The sequence below is a fragment of the Larus michahellis genome, chromosome 23 (assembly GCF_964199755.1).
Source record: "Larus michahellis chromosome 23, bLarMic1.1, whole genome shotgun sequence".
NCBI classification, from domain to species: domain Eukaryota; kingdom Metazoa; phylum Chordata; class Aves; order Charadriiformes; family Laridae; genus Larus; species Larus michahellis.
In genome coordinates this window covers 3,388,935-3,407,244 of record NC_133918.1, presented here as the reverse complement: position 1 = coordinate 3,407,244, position 18,310 = coordinate 3,388,935, and the positions used below count along the sequence as shown (strand labels likewise).

At 58.1% G+C, this 18,310-nt stretch overlaps 2 protein-coding genes across 2 annotated transcripts; both read right to left on the bottom strand.

The window, feature by feature from the left end:
• Positions 1-4,929: 4,929 nt before the first annotated feature.
• LOC141734076 (granzyme G-like) lies at positions 4,930-8,349 on the bottom strand. The gene is made up of 5 exons (XM_074565326.1): positions 8,163-8,349; positions 7,909-8,056; positions 6,682-6,823; positions 6,302-6,535; positions 4,930-5,517 (listed from the first exon to the last, which is right to left on the bottom strand). Exons 1-5 carry the CDS (start codon positions 8,347-8,349, stop codon positions 5,386-5,388), a joined length of 843 nt encoding a protein of 280 aa, XP_074421427.1. The 3' UTR covers positions 4,930-5,385.
• Positions 8,350-11,287: 2,938 nt separating this feature from the next.
• On the bottom strand, positions 11,288-13,225 carry LOC141734170 (duodenase-1-like). The gene is given in 5 exon segments (XM_074565547.1): positions 11,288-11,666; positions 11,990-12,241; positions 12,558-12,682; positions 12,879-13,034; positions 13,132-13,225. Coding segments are annotated over 5 exon segments (738 nt in total). The 5' UTR covers positions 13,202-13,225; the 3' UTR covers positions 11,288-11,531.
• Positions 13,226-18,310: the final 5,085 nt, after the last annotated feature.

Genomic DNA, 18,310 nt, shown 5'->3' with positions numbered 1-18,310 from the left:
GAGGAGTTGCCTGCTGCTGCCTGGACGTTCCTTTTGCCTGCAGCCCGCTCCGGAGGGACTCCTGGGACAGGAGGACAGTTGGGACTGGGCAGTGGGCAGGTGAGGTTTTCTGGTGCTGGTCCAGGGACTGGGGTTTTGTTAGTGCTGCAAGTCACACCATAGAATCACAGAATGTGTTGGGTCAGAAGGGACCTCTGAAGGCCATCCCGTCCAACCCCCTGCAGTGAGCAGGGACAGCTTGAACTAGATCAGGTCGCTCAGAGCCTCATCCAGCCTGGCCTTGAATGTCTCCAGGGATGGGGCCTCCACCCCCTCTCTGGGCAACCTGGGCCAGTGTCTCCCCACCCTCCGTGTAAAGAACTTCTTCCTCATGGCTGATCTAACCCTGCCCTGCTCTAGTTTAAACCATTGTCCCTCATCCTATGGCTCCATGCCCTTGCAAACAGCCCCTCCCCAGCTTTCTTTAGGGACTTTTCCGGGATGGGCAGGTACTTCAAACCTGGCTGTTAGGTGTTGCTGCCAACAGGTCCTTGGGATTGTGTACATAGCTGTACCCAGACATTAAGGAAATCAATTTCAATCTTTTTCGTATTAAAATATCCTGTTCAAAAGAAGAGGGCAAAGAAGAGAGAATTTGGGATTCTCCTTGTCCTTGGACATCACCCTCGTAGCAGCTCTTTTCTTTGAGCACTACATTTCCTCTCTGGGGGAAGCTTGGGAAGCGTCTGTTCAGCATGAATAAAATGCCATATGAAATTTTAAAGCAGGAATACAATGCCTCCCTCGTTCTACTTCAGCTTTCTCTCCTGTGCCCAGCTGGACCCTGCGTTGCCCTGCGCAGGACTCCGCAGGCCATGGCGAGCAGGTCGGAGCCAGGGCCCGGCGTCACTTGCTGAACGGCAGCTGTTGGCGCAACTTTCCTCTCAAGAGCCGCCGCTGTCCGGACCCCAGGCTCAGCGAGGGGCGTCCACCCAGCGCTCTCGGCCTCTAGTTTATGGTTTTGTTCTTCCACGCAGCACATCTGTCCTCCAAAGGCTGCTGGGTCCTGCCTCCCGTTTCGTTGCCTACTTTCATCATCCCTAGTCGTCGTGGTAAGGGCCAGAGAGCTCAAGTACAGAACGTGGAAATCACGAATCCCTCCACTGCAGAAGTCAATCCCTTCTGGCGTGAGGGCATTTGAATAAATACCACAATTACCTGTTCCCGAAGATAGTGCTTTGGAATTCAGGTAGAGAAGAAAAAGCTTTTATTGTGTACGTGTCCCCGCAAACAAAAGCGATAAGGACCGATGGGAAATAGTCAGGATGGAAATGAAGGTTTCCAGAAACCACCTTGGCCAAAATCTTCTTCGTTCCTTCTCTCTGGGTTTTAAAGCTAGTTGAAAATAGATTGTCTGTGAGTTGAAAATAGATTGTATGTGTGGTCTCCTGTCCGTGATATCTCAGTCGCTCCCCAGCAAAAGCTAGCACCGTTAGCGATTTCTAAAGCGAACTCTTGTCCGTGTACCCTCCTTGGGCACATCAGCCCGGTATATTTCTCTTTGAGCTGTTTTATCTTCTGTGATGCCCCAATCAGGAATTTAAGCCTCTACAAGCGATTTTTCTAACATGTATATCACAGAGTCACAGAACGTCGGGGTTGGAAGGGACCTCTGGAGATCATCTCCTCCAACCCGCGGCCACAGCAGGGTCACCCACAGCAGGTGGCACAGGAACGCGTCCAGGCGGGGTTGGAATGTCTCCAGAGACGGAGACTCCCCCACCTCTCTGGGCAGCCTGTGCCAGGGCTCTGCCACCCTCACAGCAAAGAAGTTCCTCCTCGTCTTGAGATGGAGCTTCCCATGGGCAAGTTTGTGCCCGTTACCCCTTGTCCTGTCGCCGGGCACCACTGAGAAGAGCCTGGCCCCATCCTCCTGACACCCCCCCTTTCAGTATTTATCAGCGTTGATAAGATCCCCCCTCAGGCGTCTTTTTTCCAGCCTGAAGAGCCCCAAATCCCTCAGCCTTTCCTCATCAGAGAGGTGTTCCAGTCCCCTCAGCATCAACCCCGTATCACCTTGGGTTGAGAACTCCTGGCTTCTGAAGAGTTTTTGTGTCTCCCGTGCTGGGCTGCATGACACGGCTCCGCATTTGGGCTGTGAAAGCTTCTGGCTATCCCAGAACGGCGGCCAAGCCGGGCGAGGACGCGGCTCAGGGACTCTCCTGGGTCCCTGTTGTCACTGGCCGCCCCTGCTCACTGCTCCTCCCTTCATCCCAGGCATGTGCCTGTGGCTCCTGGCCATGGAAATAAATGGCGTTTGTACGGAACGTCCCCAAGGCAGGTCTCTCCCGCTGCGCTGGTTCCTGCTCTCCCTCCCAGGGGCTCAGACCTTCGGCCTCTAATGGCTCCAGCGAGGCTCTTTGCCTCATTGTAGAGGTGATTTGGGATGAGAACATCCTTGAAATTCTTCTGGAAAGGATTTGGCAGCCTGATTAGAAAAGAAGTCTCAGCTCAACGTCAGCCCTGCAACGCTTAATTGGGCGCAGACTAAACGCTGTAGAGAACCCTAAGGGGAAAGAGGCGCCATTCTCATTTTAGCAACGAGTTTACTTCCGAAACTGCAATCTTAGGCTTTGTTGGAAAAGGGTTGTTTTTTTTTTTAGAGGTAAGTTATTTTCGGATCGATTCAGAAGTAGTTTAGAGCCAGAACCTGGAAGAAGGCCTGCTGCTGCTAACCCAAAGAGGGCACTGTGAGCATGGGAAAGCCACAGCACAGACTGGCTCTCCTTGTGCCACGGCACCTGCGCGGCTGAAATCACTGACGACTTCGTTCAGTGACAGATCTTTCTTAGTCGCCTGGGTGACCCTAGGGGACTTTAAGCCATTTTGAATCACTAGGTTTGGAAAGTACTTGGAATCTTAAAATCTTTGGTCTAGTGTTTTGTAATGTCTGCGCCGCTGCAGGTGTCATATGGGCTCTAACAAGTCACCCTCAAGGGAGGGTGAACATAAGGAAAGGCAATCACCCCCCAGAAGCACTTCTTCCGAAAAATAAAAACCCACTAGTGGTTTTCTTTTAACACAAAAACTTGAATCCGGCTGCTGCTTTTCAAACAACTTTGGAGATTGTGTTTCTAGAGTCAGGAAACTTTGGTTGTAACCTGCAAACTGAAGTGTACCTACAGGCTTCACATGGTTTAAGAACAGGAGCTGGTTGGCGTGAAATCGGGCTTGATCAAAACTTCCAGATCCAAAAAAAACCTTGCACAGGAGGATCATCGTCACCAGGGCATCTGGCCACTCCTCTGGCTGAAACGTCTCTGATTTTATGGGTCGCCAATGAGCTAATGCCTCATCTTTCACTCTTGTTTTCCAGTATAACCAGGTGCAAAGATCTCTTGGATATTTGGGTGGGATTTCTTCCCTGATGCACCGAAATTGGGGTTGACTCTCTGGAGAGCCTGGCTCTGACCAGAGCGAGCTGGAGGCAGCAGAACTTCATAGAATCATAGAATCCTAGAATGGTTCGGGTTGGAGGGGACCTTAAAGCCTAGCCAGTGCCACCCCCTGCCCTGGGCAGGGACACCTCCCACCAGCCCAGGTTGCTCCAAGCCCCGTCCAACCTGGCCTTGAACCCCTCCAGGGATGGGGCAGCCACAGCTTCTCTGGGCAACCTGGGCCAGGGGCTCACCACCCTCACAGCAAACAATTTCTTCCCGATATCCAATCTAAATCTCCCCTCCTTCAGTTTGAAACCGTTCCCCCTCGTCCTGTCATTACACTCCCTGCTCCAGAGTCCCTCCCCATCCTCCTGTAGGCCCCCTTTAGGGCCTGGAAGGGGCTGGAAGGTCTCCCCGGAGCCTTCTCTTCTCCAGGCTGAACCCCCCCAGCTCTCTCAGCCTGTCCCCACAGCAGAGGGGCTCCAGCCCTCCCAGCATCTCCGGGGCCTCCTCTGGCCCCGCTCCAACAGCTCCGTGTCCTTCTTGTGCTGAGGGCTCCAGAGCTGGACGCAGTGCTCCAGGTGGGGTCTCCCCAGAGCGGAGCAGGGGGGCAGAATCCCCTCCCTGGACCTGCTGGCCAACTTGTCACAGCCCGTGGCACAGCGTGTCCCGCGGGGCACCCAGGCGCTGCAGGGGCTGGAGCCGGGGCTGTGGTCCTGGGCTGCCCTGTGATGAGATGGGCTAATTAGACATTAGGAAGACATAATAGACATTAGACATTAGGAAGAAGTTCTTTACACGGAGGGTGGTGAGACACTGGCCCAGGTTGCCCAGGGAGGGGGTGGAGGCCCCATCCCTGGAGACATTCAAGGCCAGGCTGGATGAGGCTCTGAGCGACCTGATCTAGTTCAAGCTGTCCCTGCTCGCTGCAGGGGGTTGGACGGGATGGCCTTTAGAGGTCCCTTCCGACCCAACAGCTTCTATGAATTCTACCCCTGAGCAACACTGTGGGCACGTGTGGCAAACGCTCCCATAGCGCCGGGGACCCCCTGTCAGTGCCCCCTCCCCTGCGTAGCTCTTCTCTCCCGCCTGCTCACGCTGCAGCACACGGGGGAAGACAATCTCCTGCCAGGAGACGACCGATTGCCGTCTTTTTTGGTTTTGCCGAGCGCTCCGGACTGGGGAGAGGAGCCCTGAGAACCGGGCTGGGCACCTCTCCTGGGGGTTTAGGTGGGACAGAACAAGGCTGGGGAGAAACATCCAGCTTGGGATTCAGCTCTTCGAGCAGCGACTTTCTTCCGAGCTGTTCAGGACTGGAGCTGGCGGCTGAGAGAAATCCAAATCACGGAAGGAAAAAGGTTGTCAATGCAGATATTATTTATTGTTTTTATGTATTCTTACAGCGCTGGAGCTACAGCAGGAGGGGAGAAAGGAGGCAGCGGGTCTCAGAGGTAGGGGAGAGCAGCAGCAGTGAAGCAGGAGCTGAAAGTGTCCCCCTCGGAGCTGGGGCCGCCCTCTAAGCCCAGGGCTCGGGCGAAGGAGACGCAGGTGTCACAGATGCAAGGGGCAGGGGGGAGGCTGCTCTTTGGATCCCCCCGATCTAGTTGTACTGCCTTCCCCAAAGCGCGGCGGACACCCCAGCAGCTACTCTCACCCCGCTCAGGGCTGTTCTGCTGCTTCCTTTCTAGAGCCGTAGCCACCAGCGCCTTGGCAAAGGGGTCAACCAGAGCAGGGAAGCGTGGGCCGGGCGCCCTCCGGCTCGCCCAGGGAACAAACGCAGCCGAGGTGCAACCGCGGCGCCAAGCCTGCTGTGGTTTGGCTTCGCCAGAGAGAAGTTCCTCGCCGTGTCCGTGAGGATCGGTGGAAGACGTTTCCCAGGAAGAAAGGAAGGAAAAGCAGGTGAGCTGTGGGACCCCCAAGCGTGAGTTTTCCAGGGCAGGAGCTGCGGGGAGAGCAGGGGTCACGCTCACTTCATGACGTTGTTGATCCAGGGAAGGTAAGGAGCAATGTGCGTGTAGAAACCGGGCCAATTGTTATGCCTATAGGAGAAGATGCCATAGGCTTTGTTGTTGCAGATAAGCGGATCCCCGGCATCGTGCTGTAAAATGAAGGAGGAGAGGGATGAGCGTTGATTCACGTGGGGTCCCCAGGAAAAGGGTGCGTTTGCAAAGAACACGGAGGCTGCAAACGTCAGGACAGAGCTTTCCCAGGAGAAGCCTGGACTCACAATGGATGCGGATGGCTCCAGGTCCAAAAGGGACCATTGGGAGTTTTGTCCGGGACCCAGCACAACCACAGCTGGGCAAACACTGAAGCTTAAGATATTGCTTCATTTCTGCCCTTCTGCTGGCAGAAAAACGCGCTCAGACCAGCCGCGAGGTTCAGGGCAAACCCCTCTCAGCCAAACTGTGGTGCTGCAGCAGACCCCGATGTCCCCGCTGCGGGAAGACAAGGATCCCTTTGTCCCTCCTGCTTCGCCCAGGGCTGAGCACAAGCGTGATGCCTGCAGGCAGCAGGAACGCTGCTGACCCCCCGAGGGGTTGATCTGTGGAGATCAAGACCCAGGACCCCTCTCGTGCCGGGACAGCAAGCGAGGGGGACGGCGAGGGGACAACAAGAAATCATTTTAGGCACTACCTTGTCTGTGAAAAAACCTGCAAAAGGGGATGGACGTGGGTGAGACCCAACCTGTTTTCCCCCTTCTCCCTTCTGCTGCCACGGCCAGGAATGCCACAGTCACCCTGGGAGCTCACAACACCCTCGCACCAGAAAGGACCCACCAGGTCCGGGGTCTTTTTTTTTTTAGCCCACATCAGGTTTGTGCCCGGCACCTGGCTGAAACCTCCCCCGCAGCCTCCTGCTCCCCAAGTTCAGAGACTGACCTTTTCGGGCACCCCAGCGGATCCACTGCGGCCACAAATCAAGTTGTCAGCGAGTCCGGGGTTGTAGGTGAGGCAGTCCCTTTGTTTGACGATGGTGACGGTGGCTTCGCGATAGGCGGCCGTGGTTGCTTTGTGGCCCCAGCCAGCTATGCAGCACTCGGTCCCGCTAGAGACCTTTGATTTTTCAAAGGAAATGGCCCTGACGTATTCGTTGCTGGTGGCATTGCCTTTCAGCTGGGCAAGGGGACAGAAAACGCAGAAATAAGTGCTTGGTCTGTAAACGTCGTGTGACAAAGGCTGTCCCCTCCTGCTCCGGGGTTAGGGCCCAGCCCTGCACGGCAGGCAGACGGGGCCGCGCGGGCGCTCCAGGCAGCCGTTACCTTCAGCAAGAGGATGTCATTTCCCTTCCTGGCATTCGTGAAGCCCGGGTGGCAGTGGTACTCTTGGACTTCGAATATTTGCCAGCTTTCCTCTTTCCTCTGGACCGTGTGGGCTCCAAGGATGACGGTCAGAGGTTTGTATCTGGTAAAACCAAGCACGGTGCAGGTCATTAGCTTTCTCCTGTCTTCCCTGGTTAACGCTGAGGCGCATCTCCCGGGGGCACGGCCAGGAGGGACCAGCTGGGCTTTAAAGAAGAATGTTGGGAGGAAGGAGCTCTGCCGGGGAACGCGCCCAGCCGAGAGCCAGAGCAAGTTTCCGAATGACAGACCGGAGCTCTGCGGGGGTTACTTTACCTCTGGCTCTGGAGCTGAGGGGGTTTGGCCCGACGCTGCTGCTGCGTTCTAAGCTACGTGGACTGTCGGTCCAGGCTTCCAAGGGGGGATTTCCGAACCAGGACCCCGCTCTGTGCCAGCGTACCTTTGCTGGCCTCTACATCGTCTGCAGAAGGGGCTGCCTTAGGAAAATCGGGAGGGACCCTGGGTGCGGGTGGGAGTCCCTCTCTATCTAACAGGTGGGATTTGGGCATCCGGGCTTCTGGGTTCTGCTGGCCCTCCTTTCTGCCGCTCAGCTGCGGGGACCGGCCCCGAGCCCGGGTCACTGGCACCGGGGCAGAGCCGTCGGCGCCGAGGAGCGCAGCGGCCTCGCCCAGGGTCACGCACAGCTAGGAAATCCAGTTTCCATGCCCCGGTTTCTCCAGCCGGAGGGATGGAAGAGAGCTGGGAAAGCACCTTGCTCATAAGAGATTATTAATTCTGATAACAATCTTCGGTGGCAGAAAGGGCAAAGCCTGGCACCAGCAATCGCTGCTACGCCAGGTCAGGGACAGCGAGGGAAGAAGCCGGTCGGACTTCTCATTGTGGACGTCTGGCAAGAAGAAAATGAGTCACGGAGGGGGACATAAAACCAAAGGTAAGTGTCTGAATATGGGCTGGGGAGGGCTGGGGGGAGGATGGCTCGAGGGAGAGCTGCAGACGGTCCCCTGCTCTTTCGGTGCTGGCCCCCACAGCCTCTCTGTCCCAGCACTCCCCGCTGGGGAAAGAGTTTGGGCACAGCCGGGAAGGAAGCGACTCGGCCCGTTAGCCCTCCATCTGGGAGATGTTAGCCCGACCATGGCAGCGCGACCGTCTCCTCGCGCCAGGTGCTGTTCGAACGCAGCAAAAACTTACTTGAAGCACTGAGCCGCGGTCATCACCCAGTTCGGGGCCACGAGGAAGCCTGCACAGAACTGGTTGTTGCTTCCTTGCAGGTAGGCCACGTAGGGCGTGTAGCGGGTCCCGGGTCCACCTCCTCCCACCATCCGATTCCAGGAATAACCTACAATGAACGGGACCGAGGATGAGGGGGTCGGAGGACGCAGGACGTGCTGCCTGGGGCTCTTCCTTCCCCAGCCCCCTCCCCGCCCCTGGGACCCTCCACTTACCGGCTTTGCCTGGGGGGCATGTCACCAGCAGGAGGGAGAGCAGCAGCTTCTGCAGGTGCTTCATCGTAGCGTTCTCGGCTTCGGCGGATCCCTCGGAGGTAAGGCTGCAGATAGGGTCTCTTCCTGCTCCCAGCAAGGTTTTATAGCATGAGACCAGACTCCAGGAAACCACAGAAGGCAGACTCATCTGATTAATCTATCTGCAAATTGCGTGCCTCAGCGATCTGAGAGGGGAATTCAGTCAGCCTTAGCCTTGGGCATCAACCCACCTTCGTGTTGGGCCCGATGTGGGGTATCTGACGTCCTTCTAAACCCAGAGCCAACGTTAACCCATTGCCTTTGAGCTGGAAGCTATAGGGAGCACATCCATCCTCATCGCTTTGCCGGTGGGGTCTTCCCTTGCAGCTCGTATTTGTTGTTGGACACTTGCAAACTCTCTTGATTTTTATCACGAGCCTTGCAAGAACGAGATTTCTTTCACTCGATGCACCAGTTCCAAAGACCACGCAGCGGCGGCTGAGAACCCTCCCGCATCTCCTCAGGACGTGTGGTCCTGGCTAATAGAGCAAAATGGGTGCGAGTGGGTTTATAACACCACGCTGGACGTGGCTACCTGAGGGCAAGGAGACGTTACGGCAGCTTCACGAGCGTGGCCCGCAGCAGCCTGACCGCTGCTGCTGCCGGGAGGTCTCTGCTCTGCACCGGCTGCTGAGGGTTTTACTTTGTACAGCAAAAGACACCATTTTAAGTGTTTCTTTCCAGATGTAAATAGGGGAGTTCGCTGTCTCTTACCAGCCAACGTGAGAGGAGGCAGGAGGACGCTTCCCTCACCCTGGGCAGGGGCTCACTTTACCCGTGATGTGTTGAGGGTGGAGGGAGACGAGGGAGGCAGGTTTGGGATTCTGCCCCTTCGCTAGCTAGAGATAACCCATGGCACGTCTCCCTCAAGCTGGTCTTGTTCCTCTGGGAAGGGTCGCGTCCAAGCGTGTGGCAGCCAGCGCCGCCCCCACCCTGCCAGGCGGCCGTTCCTAAATCCCAAACCGGTGCCGGGTGCCTGTCTGCGGTGCGTGGCGGGGATCTGTCTTCCCGGCACCTGCACCTCCTGCTCCTCCAGCCCCTGGTGAGAGGGGCCCTGCTGGGAGGGCTGGTGGCAAATCACCCATCACACTCCCCCACCTCCGGCCCCGGGATGTCCCCTTCGCTCCCCGCTGGCACCAGTGCCCGGCTCTGGGGAAGGTGGAAGATGGGCATCTTCCGCAGCAGCGGTTCCTTCCGGCTGTGACAAAATGGGGCTGTTACGTCTTTCATCTTTCGCTGCCCTCACTGACTGCCAGTAAATTTACTTTCCTGTCTGCCCCCAGTACCACAGGGCAAAACCCATTTTTAAGCTAAAACCTGCCATTCTCGTGCAAAGACTGCAGCAGCTGGAGCTTCAAGGAAAACCCTGACGTGACAAAGATTTGCGCTACGAAGATAAGCAGTTGCAGCCTTTTCATTTGCAGATTTCCTAGCTGATAGCAGCTGTTAGCAGAAGCCCAAACCATGGACCCTTCTCAGTTTCCCCATGGGTGCTGAAGGCAAAGGCGACGGTGACGTCCCTTCGTTCCAGGGAAGAACAGGGACAGTCAGGGCCAGACCGCAGGCGGTTTCCTCCCTCTGACAGAGGTGGCTAGCGGGAGCCTAGGAAGGACTATGAGAACAGGGCGAGCATCCCGTTCCCTTGAATTGCACATAGTTTCTGTATGTTTAAAATCCACCGCTGGGTTTCCCCGCAGCGAACCGGTCTGGTCTCCTCCTGAACTCCCGCAGACAGCTGTCGTCCTGCACCAGGGAGTTCTGCGGCTCGGTTATGTACAAAATGCCCTGGCTCTGCCCCTTCTTATCTCCTCCAGGAAAGCGTCGAGCGCTCTCCTATCTGTATGTGAGAGACGCCAGCAGAAACTAGCTGGAAGGAAGGAAAGCAGGGCCCAGAGTTTAGGCAGGTGCTTTACACCTGGTGCAGGCCATGGAAGTGGGGGGCTGGTGCGAGGTATTCGGGCTGTCCGAAACCAGCGCCGGAGCATCCTTTGTGGGGAGGAGAAGCTCATCTCTGAGCATCGCTCGGCTGAGGGGAGAGTCGTGAGCTCCACAGCAGACGGCTCCCAGCTGGGGCTTGCCCTTGCCTTCTCCAGGGAGAGCCGGGCTCTCCCGCTACAGCTGGCATGGGAGGAAAGGAGGAGGTGGCATGGGGTCAGGCGCTTCGGTGAGCCCAGGTCCTTTATCAACCCTTTCAGAGACCGTATCCATGTCTGTACCCAGGACGTCGTGTTGCTGTTCAGGAGATGGAGGACTGTGGCTGCTGGAGAACAGCAGAGGCAAAGGCTGAAAGCGCTGGTGTGCAACAAGCTGGGGCCTGGAGTATGTCACCTCTCTGGGATCCTAAAGCCCCATCCCTGGGATCTCAGCCACCGCCTGCCCTATGCCCGAGGCGGTGGGGACAGAAACAGCACAGTCCACAAAAAGTTCAGCTCCCTTCACCTACTGGTGCCTCTTACAGCTAAAACAGATGAAAAGATTAGCCTGGTTTCCCCATGACACAGCCTGCTGTCCTTGCCGCCCTGTGTCCTAGGGTGCAACATCTCCCAGGCGAGGGTGACGTCCCTGCAGAGGGGACAGTCATCGCTTCGCAGGGAATGGCAGCTTTTGACCCCTGGTACCTGCTGGCACACCAGACCCTGGCTGTCAGCTGCTCCCAGGCAGGTGCTGGCGTCGCTGAAGTCGGTGCGCGGGGTGTGCGCGCGTCACTTTTCCCAGCCCACTTTTACCCGGGCAGTTCCTCCTCCTGCAACACACTCGTCCCCGTGACCCCTGGAAGGGCGACCGTCGCTCTCGTCCCCAGCGTGTGCCAGCGGTTCGGTGGGTGCAGGGCTGTGACCACCCCTATCCCAACGGGCTGACCCCCCGCTTTCACCACCCAGACCCCCCTCCTTTCTCCCCGGGGCAAGGTACGGGAAATAAGACGTACACGGGGAAGCGCAGCTCTGAGTTTACTGTGGGTGTCTGAAGTGCGGTAAGGTTCAAGCAGGGACGGGGTTATCTCGGAAGGAAATGGGGTCCGTTGTAGCACAGCCTTTTTCGGTGCCACCTGGGACGATCCCCGCTTCTGCCAGGGGATTTAACGCGGCCCTGAGCTGGCTGCCCGAGATGGGCAGCGAGTGGGACAGCCAGCAGCCTCCGAACAGAAAGAAGGGGACCCTTGTGTGCGCTGATGGGGTGACTCGGGTTCCCGAGGAGAGAGGAGGGAGTCAAGCCTTCGGCAGGGGCAGGAAGGAAAACAGCGCAGTCTCCAGGGCCGCACCGATGCTGGAGCAAATGCTGCTGCTGCTGCTGCTACTTCTTCATGATTTTTTTGATCCAGGGCAGGTAGTTGGAGATGCGGGTGTAGACGCCGGGCGGGCTGTTGTGCCCGAAGGAAACGATGCCTTGTGCCACCTTCTTGCATACCAGGGGCCCACCAGAATCTCCCTGAGGACAGATGAGAGGCTGGTTTTAGAGGTCTCTTCCCTGTGGGAACAGGTTTCTTGGTCCGTCCCTGCCCAGGCACCGCCAGCAGGGCCATGTCTCTGATCCGGATCTGCGGCTGCGCCTGCCCCGTGCGTCCACCCCGGAGCCCCTGGGGCTGCGCTGGACCGTGGCTTCAGGGCACCCAGAGAGCTAGTCCTCACGGGAGCCACAAATCAAATGCTTGTCACCTCTCCTGGGAACCAGCCGAGCCTGTGCCAGCAGCGGCCCCTGCTATGGGAGCCAGCCAGCCCCCGGCCAAGCCCCCAGCCCATCGCAGCCCCTACCTGGCTGGAATCCCTCAGCTCGTGGAAGCTGCCGGCACAGACCATGCCGGTGCTGAGATGCGGATAGAAGCGGATGCATTTCCTGCGGCTGTAGATGGAGACTTTGGTTTCAAAGAGCCTGTTGGTCGCCTGGTCGTTATCGATCATGCCCCAGCCGGCTATGCTGCACTTCGTGCCCGTGGGGAGGTCGCTGCTGGTCTTGGGCAGTGGAATGGTCTTGACGTAGTCATTGAGTGTGGCCTTCGCCGTCAGCTGGGAGAAAGCAGGGGTTTTGGAGAAGGCGGTGAGCAGAACAGCTGAAGGACGCTTTGTGCGCAGAAGTAGGGGAGGTCTAGCGGGACACACAGCGCTGCGAGCTCTGGCGAGCGGCTGCAAATAGGGCATGTGGCTCCAAGCCCTGCCCACCATTCCCTCCCAGCTCCCTCCTGTTCCTGCCTGCCTCCAGCACTCAGGGGCCACGGCACCTGGTGGTTTGCGGATGGAGCTGACAGCGTGGACGTGCTCTGCCCCGACCCTGCCAGACCCACAGCCCCGCTCGACCCGCCGACCCGCTGCGGGACCGCCTTGCCTTGAGCAGCATGATGTCGTTAGACACGGTGTCGGGGTTGTATTCCGGGTGTGGGTGGTATCTGACAACTCCCCAGACCTGCTGGGTCGTTTCTGGTGCGAGGATGTTGTGAGCCCCCAGGATGACTGTGGCATTCCAGGCCGTGGCAGCAGAGGGGAGAAGGGGGGAAACAGGTTGGGTCTCACCCGCGTCCCTCCCCTTTTGCAGGCAGGTGGAGAGAGCCGCTCAGCGGAGGAGGAAGAGGAGCCTGCTCCAAAATTACTCCAGTGATGGACGTCACTCACAGGTTGGGGGAGGAAGAAAGGCATAAAGCCCCTGTACGAAGTACTCACCCCGTGCAGTGTGCGGCTGTCATCACCCAGTCAGGGGCCACCAGGAAGCCTCCGCAGGATGATGTCCCTAACTTCAGGTACGCCATGTAAGGGTGGGAGTGGGGCTGAGCCTCGTGGCCCCCCACAATCTGATCCCGTAGAGCACCTGCAAGACACCCCGCCGCAGGGTGAGCCCCTGGCTGCTGCGGCCGGAGCCCAGACCAGCAGCTTCGCTCGTGGCAGGTTGCGGCACCCCAGCTTACTGCCGTCGGCGCACAGGCAGGAGGAAAGCAGGAGCAGCAGGGCCAGCAGCGGCGGCTGGGGCTGGCACATCTCTTCCCGCAGCTGGACGCTCCTTCCAAGATGTGTGGAAGTCTGAGTTTCCCAGTGCCCAAGGGCTGGTTTTATAGCCAGGGACCAGCTGTACCCAGCAGCCAGGAAACCATGTGCGATGGCCTGATTGTGCTAATCAGAGCAGCGCAGCATCCCTGCAGGTCTATCTGCATCTCTGCCGCCCCGGCCTGCTCACAGGCGATGTGCCCTGAGGCTGTGATTGATGAGTGATAGAGCAGGACAGAAAGGCCAGGGCAGAGAGAGCGTGTTACGCCGCAGTCCCAAAGCCCCCGGGATGCTGACCGGGAGAGGTGTCCTAGGGTATTTTTGAGGTGTGAGTTAGTGTTTCTCCCCGCAGTTTGGCTGCAGGACAATTCACAGAATATAGAATCACAGAATGTGTTGGGTCGGAAGGGACCTCTGAAGGCCATCCCGTCCAACCCCCTGCAGTGAGCAGGGACAGCTTGAACTAGATCAGGTCGCTCAGAGCCTCATCCAGCCTGGCCTTGAATGTCTCCAGGGATGGGGCCTCCACCCCCTCTCTGGGCAACCTGGGCCAGTGTCTCACCACCCTCCGTGTAAAGAACTTCTTCCTCATGGCTGATCTAACCCTGCCCTGCTCTAGTTTAAACCATTGCCCCTCGTCCTATGGCTCCATGCCCTTGCAAACATGCCCACTTGCTTCAAAGCGTGGTGTCTACGAGCGCTGGCGATCAGGCTGTCTCATACCGTACCTTCAGTAGCTCATGCCACTTGCTCCTGGGGGTGTCAGGTCACGTCACACTTTGTTGCCAAGCCCAGCAACTGCAGACGCTCTTTCCCCTCTATGGTTTCCCCTCTGCAGCTGATCTGGCCACTGGCACTTCTCTTCAAATGGGACCATCCGCCCTGCTCCGGACCCTCTGCCCTCTCCCTTCCCTGACCCGAAATCACCTGCAAACCAGGCTGTGATTGTTGTCTCCACCTTGCCCCTAAGAAAGTCTGATTTGGTTAAATGCTAAACTGAGCGCCGGTCCTGCTGCACCTCTCCCTTCCTGGCCTCGTGGACAAAGGCAACAGAACAATTATCGCTCTGACGCTTCATTGCCCCCCGCCCCGTCCTGTTCCCGAATCCTTGGTCCTGCTATGGGAGATTTTTCTACCCAAAGACCCTGTCTGTGTGCCCATTCCCTGGGACACTTTCTGTCAACACTCCTGAGGGGTCTGCACATCACTTGAAGAAATTGGGGCTTGCATTAATCCTAAATCCCTGTCTCTGGAGCAGTCTCCGGTTACCAGTCCTCAGGCAGGTCTGCGACACGTGGTGTAAACTCAGCTGTTCCTGCCCAAGACACGACACCAGCTTTCCTTCCTGCCGCGTGTCGTTTCAGGTGAAAAAGCACGTGCGGCTCCAAGGCTCCCAGCAAAGGAGAGCGGATGAGGAGGAAGATCCGTCCTAGAAGCCCCTTTGGCAGGCGGGAAGGGCGCTGCTTGGTGGCAGACATGCCCTGCGCGGGCAGCGCCGTGGCACAAGCGCAGTGTGTAGGTGCTGTCGCCGCCTCTGCCCGCGGCGTGCCCTGGGTCGGTTTTGCCATCTCCGATAAGATGCCCTCCGGCAGCCGGCTCAGTTTCCTGGGTGAGGGCTGGTTCCTCCCCGCCGTCGCCACACCAGCACGGGAAGGAGCCGCTCTTCTGGGGACCGAGTCTGGCATGGGGCTGGGCCCTGCCCCAGAGGGTGCAAAGCGGCGCTGGTGAGCTCACATGAGGGGTCCGATGGGTCAGAGCGGCCCAATGCTCCTCTGCTCCGGCCAGTCCTCATCGTTCCCAGCCAGGGCTTGAAGCTGGGGGGCTCTGGGCAAGCTGACAGCAGGGTAGCCGTGCTGGGGGCACACAGGCGAGCTGGCAGGGCAAGTGTCCCGGGAGGGCAGCAGGGTGGCAGCCGGGCTTATCTGCCAGTTAATCTGCATCGCTGGGAGGAGGGCGTTTGAGGGAGGGCTGTGGTGTGAGAATGGAAAACCCCTGAAACAGTTCCTGGAAATAAAATCCGAGCATGTGTGCGGGTATAAACAAACCAGCAGGTAAATACGTCCCTCTCTTACTGCCCAGAGCAGTCTCCAGAACTTCAGAAGAGTCACTGGGCTCGTGCTTGGGCTGTACTAGCTCGGGCAGGGAGCGCCGGGAGCGTGGGCTGTCCTGCATGGAAGTCCACGGGCATCAGGGCTTTGGTTTGATTAAAACCTTCCTCCCGAATGCGGGGCTCTGACTGCGCCCGGATCCCTCGTTCCTCTCTGTGAGCTCTCTCCATGAGTCCGTATCCTGCAAGAAACCTCGCGCAAAGGTCTTCCTTTCTCCTTGGTCCCCGTGGTGGTGAGCTGAGAGCTCCGAGCTCAGGTGCCCGGGGCCGTTTGGTTTTAATTATCGCTCTCTAACAGCCTTTGGGTCAGCGGTACCAGGGCCAGGCTCTGCCGCAGACGGTAGAAACCAGACAGCAGTTCTCTGCCCCAAAACCGCTTCGTATTCTTACACATAACAGGCAGGGAGGGAAAACAGCAGGTTGGAGGAAGCGATGCACGGGGCGCTGAGCAGCCGTGCTTGGGATGGATTTCTGCTCTCCAGACACCAGCCCTGCTGCCGGTAAAGGCGTTGCCCCTGCCCCAGCCAGGCGGCACTAACCGCAGGACGGTGTGTTGCTTGTCCTTCCTCTGCAGCGCTCAGGTTGGGCGTCAAACCAGCCCCGTTTCCTGCGCCTGGTGCCGGCACCGCCCGCCCTGCACGGCCATCGCCCTGCTGTTTACGCGGAGCCCTCCCGGCCCCTTTCCTGGGTGAGGGCTGGTTCCTCCCCGCCATCGCCACACCGACACGGGAAGAAGCAGCTCTTCTGGGGGCGAGTCTGGCGTCGGGCTTGGCTCTGCCCCAGAGGGTCTAACATAGAATCATAGAATCCTAGAACGGTTCGGGTTGGAAGGGACCTTAAAGACCATCTAGTTCCACCCCCCTGCCCTGGGCAGGGACACCTCCCACCAGCCCAGGCTGCTCCAAGCCCCGTCCAACCTGGCCTTGAACCCCTCCAGGGATGGGGCAGCCACAGCTTCTCTGGGCAACCTGGGCCAGGGGCTCACCACCCTCACAGCAAACAATTTCTTCCCGATATCCAATCTAAGTCTCCCCTCCTTCAGTTTGAAACCGTTCCCCCTCGTCCTGTCATTACAGTCCCTGCTCCAGAGTCCCTCCCCATCCTCCTGTAGGCCCCCTTTAGGGACTGGAAGGGGCTGGAAGGTCTCCCCGGAGCCTTCTCTTCTCCAGGCTGAACCCCCCCAGCTCTCTCAGCCTGTCCTCACAGCAGAGGGGCTCCAGCCCTCCCAGCATCTCCGGGGCCTCCTCTGGCCCTTCTCCAACAGCTCCATGTCTTTCTTGTGCTGAGGGCTCCAGAGCTGGACGCAGTGCTCCAGGTGGGGTCTCCCCAGAGCGGAGCAGAGGGGCAGAATCGCCTCCCTGGACCTGCTGCCCACGCTTCTGTTGATGCGGTCCAGGATGTGGTTGGCTTTCTGGGCTGCAAGCGCTCGTTGCCTGCTCACGCTGAGCTTCTCATCCACCAGCACCCAACATGGTGTTGATGAGCCCACATGAGGGGTTTGATGGGTCCTGCACAGCCCACCCTGGGCCAGAGGCTCCAGCCAGGCCTCTGGAGCAGCCTTGTGGCCTCAGTGACACCACGCTGACCATGGCTGGCCATGCCACACCGAGTGGGGATGGCAGGAGCGCCGTGCAGCTCCCTCCCTCCTGAGGAAGGTGTCTGCTCACCGGAGACCTGGTCACAGGGCAGAAGATGCGAGGGGAAAGCCGAGCTTGTCCCAGGTGCAGTAGAAGAGCTCTGGACTGGGCTTGGCGTTTGGAGAACAGGCACTGAGCTGGTCACAGAATCATAGAATGTGTTGGGTTGGAAGGGACCTTTAAAGGTCATCTAGTCCAACCCCCCCTGCAGCCAGCAGGGACATTTGGTCCAGCTTCTCCAGCTGCCCAGGCCTACATCCAGACCTAGGGAGGGGAGGGATTGGTTTTCTGGCAATCACCGGGGGCTGTCGGGAGCTGCACGAAACACCACACTGTAAAGAAGCAGCCGGACTCGGGAGCGTGCGTTCGTGGCGTGCTCACCCCGGTGGGATGCTGAGGGATGAGCTCTTCCGCAGCTCCCATCCTACGGGCACCACTGAGGGTTTCCGCCGCAGACCAGCCAAAAGATCAAAACCTCAACCCCGTCGCAAAGCGGGGGAAGGTGTGATGGGGTCTGCGCCGGCCCAGCGATGATGTGATTTTTTGGGTTGACGTCCAAGTAACTATCTTTTTTTTAGGAGGGGTGCAGGCGGGCATTTCATAAAGCTGTTTGCTTTCCGTTTAATGTTTTTGCATTGAGGAAATGCAAATTTCTAAAGAAAAGGCACTTGAAGAAAAAAAATCAACAAAACTTTGCCATTTACAGTCGTGACTGTGGTCTAAAGGAGGTGATCCTGAAACTTTCCCCTTCGTGTTCTTGTTCTCCTTCAAATCCAGAGATGCACTGCAGAGACCCTTTTCCTACAGAGACCCACCATCGCCACCACCCGATTTCGACGGACTGACACCCAGCTCCTTGGGACGATTCTTGGAGCGCTGTGAAGGGCCAGGTCTCCAGCGTTTGGTGTCAGCCCAAGTCAGGGGGGCCCCGCTGGCTCTTCCCAGCTCCCTTCTGGGGCCAGAAGCATCCTGCCGCTTTGGAGACTGGGACTTGCCGCTGGAAAGTTGCCCGCCTGCTGCTGCGCGGTAGAAGAGACCAAAGCTAGGAAATGCCACCAACCAAGCGCCAGGAGCAAGCAGTCGTTTTTTTAAACCAACTCCACCCTTCCTGGAGCAGAAAAACACCTGCGGGCAAATGGATGCCTTGGCTGACGTTGAATGGCACTGGGGCCACACAGAGGGGACAGGACGGGCGGGTGGGACAGAGATGGGGACGACCAGCTGCCCATGAGCCAGCCTGGGGGGTCGCCTGGCTAGGCCCACCAGGCAGAGCTCTCCACAGAGCTTCACCCAGGGATTTTTTTTTTTTTTTTTTTTTTTTCACCAGAATGTCTGAAAATAAAAGTTTTAATCAGGACC

What these genes read in the sequence shown, in the direction of transcription:
- LOC141734076 (XM_074565326.1), bottom strand. Translation starts at nt 8,349, where the DNA reads ATGAGTCTGCCTTCTGTGGTTTCCTGGAGTCTGGTCTCATGCTATAAA. An exon ending in ATGCCCCCCAGGCAAAGCCG is followed by an intron (nt 8,057 to 8,162) that starts GTAAGTGGAGGG and finishes CGTTCATTGTAG; the next exon opens with GTTATTCCTGGAATCGGATG. An exon ending in ACCGCGGCTCAGTGCTTCAA is followed by an intron (nt 6,824 to 7,908) that starts GTAAGTTTTTGC and finishes TGGTTTTACCAG; the next exon opens with ATACAAACCTCTGACCGTCA.